This window comes from Alosa sapidissima, chromosome 2 (genome assembly GCF_018492685.1).
Source record: "Alosa sapidissima isolate fAloSap1 chromosome 2, fAloSap1.pri, whole genome shotgun sequence".
In the NCBI taxonomy this organism is placed as follows: domain Eukaryota; kingdom Metazoa; phylum Chordata; class Actinopteri; order Clupeiformes; family Clupeidae; genus Alosa; species Alosa sapidissima.
Window position 1 is genome coordinate 3,579,556 of NC_055958.1, and position 10,659 is coordinate 3,590,214.

At 36.7% G+C, this 10,659-nt stretch overlaps 1 protein-coding gene across 1 annotated transcript; it reads right to left on the reverse strand.

Moving 5' to 3' along the window:
• Positions 1 to 1,018: 1,018 nt before the first annotated feature.
• On the reverse strand, positions 1,019 to 10,468 carry ndufa10 (NADH:ubiquinone oxidoreductase subunit A10). The gene is made up of 10 exons (XM_042074170.1): positions 10,325 to 10,468; positions 9,572 to 9,740; positions 9,163 to 9,378; positions 8,938 to 9,024; positions 8,504 to 8,625; positions 7,820 to 7,899; positions 7,643 to 7,697; positions 7,472 to 7,557; positions 2,434 to 2,542; positions 1,019 to 1,307 (listed from the first exon to the last, which is right to left on the reverse strand). Exons 1-10 carry the CDS (start codon positions 10,397 to 10,399, stop codon positions 1,239 to 1,241), a joined length of 1,068 nt encoding a protein of 355 aa, XP_041930104.1. The 5' UTR covers positions 10,400 to 10,468; the 3' UTR covers positions 1,019 to 1,238.
• Between the last annotated feature and the right edge of the window lie 191 nt (positions 10,469 to 10,659).

Sequence of the window (10,659 nt, forward strand, 5' to 3'; positions counted from 1 at the left end):
ATTTGAAATACGTAGGCCTATTTAGATTTTTTTTGTTTTTGCAGGATTGGAAAAAGGATTGTAGTTTGAGATTGGGATTGCATTTAGAATATTTCAAATACTTAAATATCTTTTTCTCAAATAACCCAAAATTGCATCATTCAGTAGGCTATAACAATGACAAAATAAAATCTATTGTGCGTAGCCTATAGGCTATTACTTGAAGTAGACACGTAGCCTAAGTGTGAATATGCCTACTTGAAGCTGACCTAGTATTTGTATGTGAGCTTCAAATAAACACATTTATCTGTTTACAACGTTATGTAGCCTAGCAGAATTACTTGGCTACGGAACCAAAATCCTGTTTGCGTTGCAGAGAGCATGCACGAACTTGTATGCTTTATGGTGCAGCCAATTCAGTTACTCACTTCAAGGCCATCATATACAACGTTTTTAAACAAAGAAAATACGAACATAGCGGTTAAGTGGTTCGTTTTTTCATGGTTTATGTTTTTTCCAAAGCATCGATGACATTTCTAAAATCAAATTGACGGAAAACTTTAATCCTTGCATTGTAACACAGATTTTCAAAACTCCTTTATGCCAAATACTCTGATTTCCAGTTGGTTCTTAATACTTTTAAAAGTAAATTACATAATTAGCTTGCGTTTCTGTTTGAAAAACAGGTATACAAATGCAGTAGTTTTACTACAGCTTCTTTTACTACTATTAAAGTTATTAATAAACATAATTAGGCCTACACTTGATTATACTGTCACAGCATGGCATCATCTATTCTTCTAATACACACTTTCACAAGCTCTAATATCTTATGAAAACCATGAGCATAAGATGTTTATACATGTATACATGTATAAGATCTTGTATAAGGTCTTGTAACTTTCCATGAGCAAAGATACAAGATCCTCTCTACAATTCACCACACTCATCCTCATCACAGTGTACTGCAGTTGCAGATGGACTGCTATGGTTCTTGTGTGAGCTGCGCAGCACAGTCATTGACCACTCAGAACAGAAATAAGACCAAGATGGTGACTTTTTAATATATATTCTTTTCAAACAATAATAATGTACATGACGCTTCAACACATTTCTTGGCCCAGTGGATCTGAGAGACAGGTGTTTAAGTGGTGTGGACTTTGTCTGACCATAATATTCTATCACGACTGCCGCTTGCACACTGATGGCACTGTGCAATTCTCAAAATGGCTTCTTCTGCTGGGTTATTCTGCTGCTGCTCACTTGAACAGGATGTTCTTGTCTCCCAAGTCTGCATTGTAGCCCTCTGCGTACCGCTTTCCAGGAAGCTGATAAACGGGAGGGGGGGGGGGGGGGGGGTAATTAACATTTCATTTGTTTGTTAGTATGACACAAATGGGAGTGGATAACATATCTGGCCTCTCGTCATGAGCACACAACATGGCTTGACAAGCCATATGCATTTTTTATGTTCTTCAGCAGAGTGAACTTTTGAACTAAAATCTCTGTAAACCTAAAATGTCAGTTGATAAACAAACCGCCGAAACGCTTCATGGTCTGTGCTTCGCCTCCTCCTCACTACCCATCCCATATAATTCTTGTGGCATGGGATGGGCCAGGTTATCTATTTATCTATTCGTTCATTTTTTGGACTGATGCTTACATCCAAAAGCGACTTACAGACATTAATTATTACAGGGCCAGCTACCTCAGTTACTCTGTTTGTTTTGGAGATAGCTTGCAACCAAAACTTTACCTTACCTGTGAAACTCCAGCAGCAGATGAGAGTCTACTCAAGAGCCTGATGAACCCTGACAAGGGCTCGCACCCTTTGTGACGCAACTAGCTCATGTCTAAGACAACAATCACAAAGCTAATGGCCCACTACAAAAACACTGACAAAGAGAAGACCATAAATCACTCAAGTAAGACATGTGCTAACCTAAAATGCCTTTACAGCACAGAGACACGCACTGACTCATCTATACGGTCTACTGAGAGCCCGAAGCCCCGAAGGCTTTTGTGGACGAGGGATTTCCGATATTAAATTGGAAATTGACATGCAACTACGTGAACTGAATGAAACACTTTTTAAGGAATCTTCTGCCAAGAACAACAACAACGGATTTGTGAAATATTCAGCTGATTTAAGTAATTGACTTTCGAAACCTGATAAGACAACAAAGAATTAACACCGAAGAATTTACTGTGACGTTTTTATAAACAATTTAGAACATTAACGGCAGTAAATTATACCACATCAGCAATGATCATCAATGATGAACAAAATCAAAATCCCTACATAATGTAATCTTTAAAGTTTTCATTAAACATTAAAATCATTATTTTATTTACACATCACCTTAAAACATATGTGCAAGACACACTGGAACAAACACAAATGATTCTTCTTCACCCACTTTCATCACGTCATAGTGAAGAGGGCAAACTTACCGATTTATAGGCGTAGTATGTACTATCCACATCGTGAGCGCTGACAGTGATCTCGGGCAGGTAGCGAGGTATGCAAGTCAGGTTAGCCACCTGCTGTTTGTCCTCCACCCTGTGGTAAGAGAGAAAGAAAAGGCAGCTCAGAATGGCCTACTCCACATCATTACACAACAGGAAAAATAACTAGAAAATGTAATTTCGAGGAAATTACCAGTGCATGAAAATATAAACATACTGTATATTAACATAATTGTCCTATTTGGCCTAATTGAGCAGAAAGCAGTTGATACAGGTGCAATCAGATTCCAGGGGATCAGATTCCAAAAATAATTCAGTGGAAATGCATGGATTCCAGTTTCTTCCAGTAGCAGCAACTGGAACTGGATACAGGTGCAATCTGATCCCCTGGAATCTGATTGCACCTGTATCAACTGCTTTGATATATGATCCTTTATCATACCTGTTCATTCTTACTCGTCGCTCGACTTATTGTGACTAAATTCAAGATAGCTGCAAACGCTAAACTTCATGAAGATTCTGTCTGTATAAATCGTCTTGTAAGTAAACTACCAGTGCTTTTTCAAAGTTCTCAATGTCTCGTTTTAAATGTCAGGGCCCTCAGAAGTCTACCAATGAAGTGTGGAGATACATTGAGCCTCGTAAATGGTGTAAAACAGTGATTTATTTGCATGGCTAGCCCGATGCCGAAGCACCACCATTGAAAAAGCTGTTGGTAGCATCGGCTAACTAGCGCCAGATTTTGGAGTGCAGGGGACAAGCTGAGATGGGCTATGAGACATACGTTCACACTCTGTATCATGTTTCAACACACTTTAGGTCAATATCACACCGGAATTCTCCTTTAACTAGCTTTTTGATAAGACCTAATTGAGCAGCTGGAAGTTGATACAGGTGCAAATCATGTTAATTAGCCCATTATGATGTCATAGTCCCCATACAAAGTCTATGGGGAAAACTAAGCTTGTTTTTTATTAATATCTCAAAAAGTATAAAGTTTACAAAAGTGAAAATACATTCCTCAAGTCTTCTTTTCAAGACCTACGTTACAAAGTTTGAACGAAGTTTCTACGTTAAATGGTTGAAGCTGAATTAGATGCAGAAATTTGGTGGGAAGAATAACTAGAAAATGTAATTTCGAGGAAATTACCAGTGCATGAAAATATAAACATACTGTATATTAACATAAAATGCAAAACAAACTTTTATTTGATAACAGTAGGCAGAAGTCATAGTTGATAACAACTGACAGTTGAAATGGCTGAACAGTTAAATAGTTGAGTAGTTTAAATAGTTAAATTATTTAATAGTGAATTATTGTAGTGAGGACATTTATTTTGAAACAGTTGTGGGCAGAGGAAATAGTTGAACAGGATCTGTAGAGCCAGATTGTATGTTTAAAGCCTGAGACAGAGTATATAGTTTAAAAGTTAAATATAGATAGTGTAATGGATGTTGATAAACAGAAAGTTGAATGGATGTTGATAGGCAGATTGTTTAATAGATGTTGATGGGGTAGTTTAATGGGTAGATGATGGTTTGAAGAGGATGAATGGATAGAAAGTTGGATGGAATGTGCCTTATATCCTTGTAGAATGGAGATACACAGAGAGAGTTGGCCTAATTGAGCAGAAAGCAGTTGATACAGGTGCAATCAGTTTAACTAGCTTTTTGATGGGACCTAGTTGAGCAGCTGGAAGTTGATACAGGTGCAAATCAAGTTAATTAGCCCATTGTGAGGTCATAGTCCCCATACAAAGTCTATGGGGAAAAATAAGCTTATTACAGTGCATGAAAATGCACTGTACTGTTCTTCCTAGGCAGCAACTTATTATTATTATTCCGCTTACCACTTTTTCCGTACGCAATTTCTCTTGAACAGTTTAACTTAGAAACTTCATTCAAACTTTGTAACGTAGGTCTTCAAACAGATCGGGTTGCTATGTCTTTTCAACTTTTAAACTTTTATACTTTGTAAAACTTTTTAAAAATCCCCATAGACTGAACATTGCTGATTGTGACATCATAATACGGCCGTTATGCAATTAGAATCCTATGGCAGGTGTTCAGGCCACCTGGATCAACTGCCAGTCTCAGGCTTTAAGCATACAAACTGGCCTTATTAAGACTACACATCCTGTTCAACTGCTTCCTCTGCCAAAAAACTGTTTCAAAATAAAAGTCCTCACTACAATATTTCACTGTTAAACAATTTAACCCTTTAAACTACTGAACTTTTTAACTGTTCAGCCATTGTAACTGTTACTTGTCATCAACTATGACTCCTACCCACTGTAGCTAGTTAGCATGGTTAGCATAGTTAGCATGTTAGCATAGATAACATGCTAGTTAACATTTTTAACAAAACTGCTAAAAATGATTAGCTAAGTTAGCTAAGTAACATGGTTAGCATAGTTATCATGTTAGCATGCTAGTTAGCATAGTTAACATAACTGCTAAAAATTATTAGCTAGGTTAGCTAAGTCACATGGTTAGCATAGTTAACATTTTAACATTGTTAACATGCTTATTAGCATAGTAACTTGGTAAACATTATTATCTTTGTTAACATAGTTAGCATAACTGCTAGCAAACATTGGAGCCATTCCAACTGTTAGTTATCGTCAACTATCTACCTAAATAATTTAACCATTTAAATTATCAACCTATTTAACTGTTCAGTCATTCCAACTATATTAAACCTTATCTACCAAGCAAATAATTTAACCATATAAACTAATCATATTTTTGCCTTTTCATGCACTGTATTTCCTTCAGGAAATGCTTTTCTAGTTTTTTATTAATATCTCAAAAAGTATAAAGTTTACAAAAGTGAAAAATACATTCCTAAAGTCTCCTTTTCAAGACCTACGTTACAAAGTTTGAACAAAGTTTCTACGTTAAACGGTTGAAGCTGAATTAAATGCAGAAATTTGGTGGGAAGAATAATAATAAGACTAGAAATGCAATTCCAAGAATTACCAGTGCATGAAAATGCTAAAGTTGTGATTTAAAATATCATGTATAGTTAAAACAGATAATACAGAGATGGTTACTACAGTGATGCTAGGATAGACATGGTGGTTGCATAGCTTAATAAAAGTTGATAGTTTAAAAGTAGACTGTTTAAAAGCTGAATGTAGATAGTTTAAAAGTTGTTGATAGACAGTAGATAGTTTAAAAGTTGTTGATAGACAGCTAGTTTAATAGATAGTTTAATGATAGTTTAAAAGTAGACCGTTTAAAAGTTGAAGGTAAATAGTTTAAAAGTTGTTGACAGACTGGAAGTTGAATGAATGTTGATATTCAAATAGTTTAATGGCTGTGTATAGGTAGATATTTGACGATAACTGAAAGTTGGAATGGCTCTAATGTTTGCAAGCAGTTATGCTAAGATTTGTAATTCTGCTAACCATGCTACTTAGCTAATGTTTTATAGTAGTGCTAGCAATGCTAACATGCTAACCATGCTACTTAGCTAACTTAACTAACATTTTCTAGCAGTTTTGCTAAACATTTTCTAGCAGTTTTGCTAAACATGCTAACTATGCTAGCAATGTTAACATGCTAACTATGCTAACTAACATGCTAACTATGTTAACCATGTTACTTAGCTAACTTAGCTAAGCATTTTTAACAAAACTGCTAAAAATGATTAGCTAGGTTAACTAAGTAACATGGTTAACATGTTAGCATAGTTCGCATAACTGTTAAAAATGATTAGCTAAGTAACATGGTTAACATAGTTAGCATGCTAGTTAGCATTTTTAACAAAACTGCTAAAAAGCATGCCAACATGTTAACTATGTTAACCATGTTACTTAGTTAACCTAGCTAATCATTTTTAACAGTTTTGTTAAAAATGCTAACTAGCATGCTAACATGCTAACTATGCTAACCATGTGACTTAGCTAACCTAGCTAATCATTTTTAGCAGTTTTGCAAAAAATGCTAGCAATGCTAACATGCTAACTTTGCTAACCATGCTAACTAGCTACAGTGGGTAGGAGTCATAGTTGATGAAAAGTGTTGACAGTTGATGACAAGTTAAAAGTTGTTGATAGACAGCTAGTGAATGTATATAGTTTAAAAGTTGAATGTAGATAGTTTTAAAGTTGTTGATAGAAAGCTAGTTTAATAGATAGATAGTTTAAAAGTAGACCGTTTAAAAGTTGAATGTAAAAAGTTCAGTAGTTTAATGGGTTACATTGTTTAACAGTGGATTATTGTAGTGAGGACTTTTATTTTGAAACAGTTTTGGGCAGAGGAAACAGTTGAATAGGATGTGTAGTCTTAATTGACCCAGATTGTATGCTTAAAGCCTGAGGCTGCAGGTGACATCGGCAATGTTAAGTCTATGGGGATTTTTAAAAAGTTTTTCTTTAATAGTTTAAAAAGTATAAAAGTTTCAAAGTTGAAAAGTCATACCAACCCGATCTGTTTGAAGACCTACGTAACAAAGTTTGAATGAAGTTTCTAAGTTAAACTGTTCAAGAGAAATAGTGTACGGAAAAAGTGGTAAGCGGAATAATAATAAGAAGAAGAAGTTGCCTAGGAAGAACAGTACAGTGCATTTTCATGCACTGTAAAAAAGACTTCGGATAACAGAACAGTGCATTTTCATGCACTGTAATAACAGATCTACTGAACATGCATCACATGTGCATATCTGTACAGTGACTTCCAGCTCAGTGCAGATATACCTATAGGTCCTATACCAGATATACCTATAGGTCCTATATACCAGATATACCTATAGGTCCTATACCAGATATACCTATAGGTCTCATATAGATCTTTATCTTCGCACCTTGGCACTGTCAGTTCTAACAGGTGAGCTACAGAAACATGCATATTAAGTTCTCTCCCTCTACGATCACTGCACTAACATACAACTGAACATAACCATACAGAGGCATGATGTAAGACAACATTAATTTAGTTCCATTCAAGTTTAGTGAAATTAGAAAGTTAAACTTAGATAAAAGCATGTGACACTGGGTTGATTCAGAGAGATACTTACAAAACTCTCAAGTAATGGAAGGTGACATCATCCGCCTCCTTCCAAGGTCCTTTGTCAAACTTCAGATACTCAATATCTTCAACAACCTAAAGACAGAGAATATGCACTTATTCCCAGTGTTGCATGTGAACCAATATTACACATTATCCTGCTGCATATAGAATCCCTTACCTTCTCAATATCCTTCACCTGTGTTGTGTCATAGGCCAGAACTTCCGCTTGCTCACTGAATTCAAAACAGAACATTAGGAACAAATATCTGAAACCATCTGGCCATACAGTAATCTTTCATATTGCATATTAACATAGCACTACAGTGATTCACAAGAGATAGCGGATAGTTATTACCTGATGCTAGGCAAGAAGGTATTTTTGTATGCCTGCTCAATGCTCTTCAGGTATGGCAAGGACACATTCTGAAGATGTGACTGAAATAAAATTGAAAAATGATGTGCATATTCACTGTCATGAAATGTTCTTTTTGACATTAAGTTCAAATGATAATCATCCAACAGCAATTACAACAACAACAACAACAACAACAACAAATTACATTTATATAGCTCTTTTCATTCGAAGCACTTCACAGTGAAGGTGAAACCACACTAACCACCACCAATGTGTACAAATGTGTTTCACTTTAAATCTAAATGGTAATTGTTGAACAAATTATATTGTTCATATGGAAAATACTCTTTGCACTGAAGCGATCACAGGCCATTGTAAAAGCAAGCAGACTTAAGAGGACAATAATATTAGATGTGTTTGCCTATTTAAACACATTAAAAAGTGTAACTGCAGCTTTGCCAACAAATGAGTCAAGTCATTCTCACTCAATATGTTGATATTTGAAATTGGAGTTCATATCACACTTGGGGGGGGGAAAACGTTGTGACGAAGGTGTGAATTTCAAAGAGAGCTGGTTTAAAACAAATTTAAATTGGAACATTGGCTTAAAACATGCATTGGAGGCCTTTTCTTGAAGGACCCAACAGCCTTACACCACATACACTATTGCACTCACTCACTCACCTTGCCAGAAGCCTTTAGTTTCTTCTGCACCTCCTCTGCAGACAGGTCAACATAGATAACCAAGTGAGGAGGCAAGAACTCACAGATGCTGATGTTCTTGATCTCATTGTAGTGTTCCACACCTAGAATACAAACACCAATCACTCTCATTAAGGTTGTGAAGCATCATGATTATCAGTTACTACTACTGAGACATCACTGCATTATTATTATTATCCATTAGATTCCATTACTATACTGTCAGCTTCTTCTACATTGATTAAGCCTAATCTCAAAGATTTTCAATGGAGACTCATTCTTTTAATCTAGTCTTGATCCATTTACAGGAAACCCTGCCCTTGATGTTTATAAAGCATTAACTTGATAATTGTACAGAAGCAAATCAGCCCTGCACATGGGGGGAGATCAAGAAACCATGTTCTGCTTTTACTTACACTGTTTCCTGATGAATCCCTGTTTCATCATAGCCTCCAAAAACACCACATCACTGTAAGGAGAACGCTCTAAAATGACCCCTTGGCCTGCAATGACAAAAGTGAGTGAAACTACAAACCCAAACAAAATCACAAAATAATCTCACAAGTAGAACATACCACTCATCTTTAACGTTGGACTGTCTGCACTAGGCGAAGAAGACAAACTCAATCTCTGGGAATTACCTGTGGTGAGAAGATGCTCAAGGGCATCTGCGTACTGCAACACCCGCATCTGATACATCCAGCACTGGAGACGATATGAGTTCCCATCCTTTGCCTTGGGGTCCATGTAGAACTTCTCCAGGCTGCAGTTCCCATTGAATATGGCATCCAGCGGTTCCTTCTCCTTGTTCATTCGGTCCATATAGTGAATGTCCGCCTCCGGCATGTACAACATGCCTTCAAGATACAAACAATGACTTAAAACTTTACTACAGCCCATCACACATCAATGCATGGAATAACATTAATATAATGGGTAGGCCTATTAATGTGCAAGTAGCAAGTATACCTGCTTATTTATTTAAAACAATTGATGACAAAAGTTAGTTAGTAAACGAGTTAATTACAAATTATAATAACGTGTCCTTACCCAACTTGTCGGCAAGTTTTTGTGCTAAGGCCCCTTTTCCTGAAGCCAAGTTGCCATCGATGGTGATGATTTTACTGTTCTCCTTTAACCTGGGGCTTGTCCTCTCACCCAGTATGTATGCCCACCAACCATACTGCAGGTTGTTTACAGTACTTGTGTGGACTCCTGCCTAAATCATTTCAGTAGGCAAAAAGTGACATATTGAACTTACTAATACTATGGACAGGAACTGTTACACAGTTTCAATTAACACAACACCTTTAACATCCAGTACAAATAATGGTTGATGCTGCGCTTAAAATCACAACAAAGGGCACGTCTTGATGATTTGAGAGCATTTTATTTAAGCTTAGAGAAAATAAGAACGAACAAAACCAGTCGGTGCAGATAAAGCTGACAAGTAGCCTACACGTCAACCAACAACAGTCCCAACTGTCCAACTAAAGTTAGCTTATCTGAGGTGACGTTAACATTATAAGCGACACAGCTAATGTGGCTAAAGTCGTTGTTATTATTGATGCACTTTTAAACAGCAAAAGATTAGGGAAGGACTAAAGAAAGCCTCTTCATATCAAGAATACAAGGATAGAAAACTAGAGGATAACATTAACGTATGTTAACTTTTATTATTTATCTAGTTCCAAAACAAGCTAGGCTAATTGATGAGCAGTTGTTTGGTTGCCCTTGCTGCCATGTTAAGGTCGATAGATACCTCTGAGGATGATAAATCCAAAACAGAAAATAAAAATATACCTTCTGTATATGTCCTCCTGCCTTGAGAGCAGCTGCACCTGACGGTACAAACAGGCGGATAACCCGTAAAGCCATCGCTAAAATTCACAAATCTCCCTGACCCCCAATGTCGGAGACCGAGGATGGCTTTCCAGATATGTGTCGCTCGAAAATGACGTCACGAGGGAGTCCTTTTGGTGCCTGACTGAAATACAGACAGACAGCCTCGTAGACGGGCTCTGCGCTCTGCTATCCTGCTGATTGTGATGATCGTCTCGGAGATTTTGTTGCATGTAGTCCTTTATAATGCAAATATTTCGTTTGACCCCCCCCCCCCACACACACAATAATAATAA

Excerpts from the sequence above, each read along its gene's own strand:
- ndufa10 (XM_042074170.1), bottom strand. The coding sequence starts at position 10,399 with ATGGCTTTACGGGTTATCCGCCTGTTTGTACCGTCAGGTGCAGCTGCT. Across the intron at positions 9,741-10,324 it reads CAGGAGGACATATACAGAAG|GCAGGAGTCCACACAAGTAC; the intron begins GTATATTTTTAT and ends GAAATGATTTAG. Across the intron at positions 7,900-8,503 it reads AACTAAAGGCTTCTGGCAAG|TCACATCTTCAGAATGTGTC; the intron begins GTGAGTGAGTGA and ends ATTTTATTTCAG.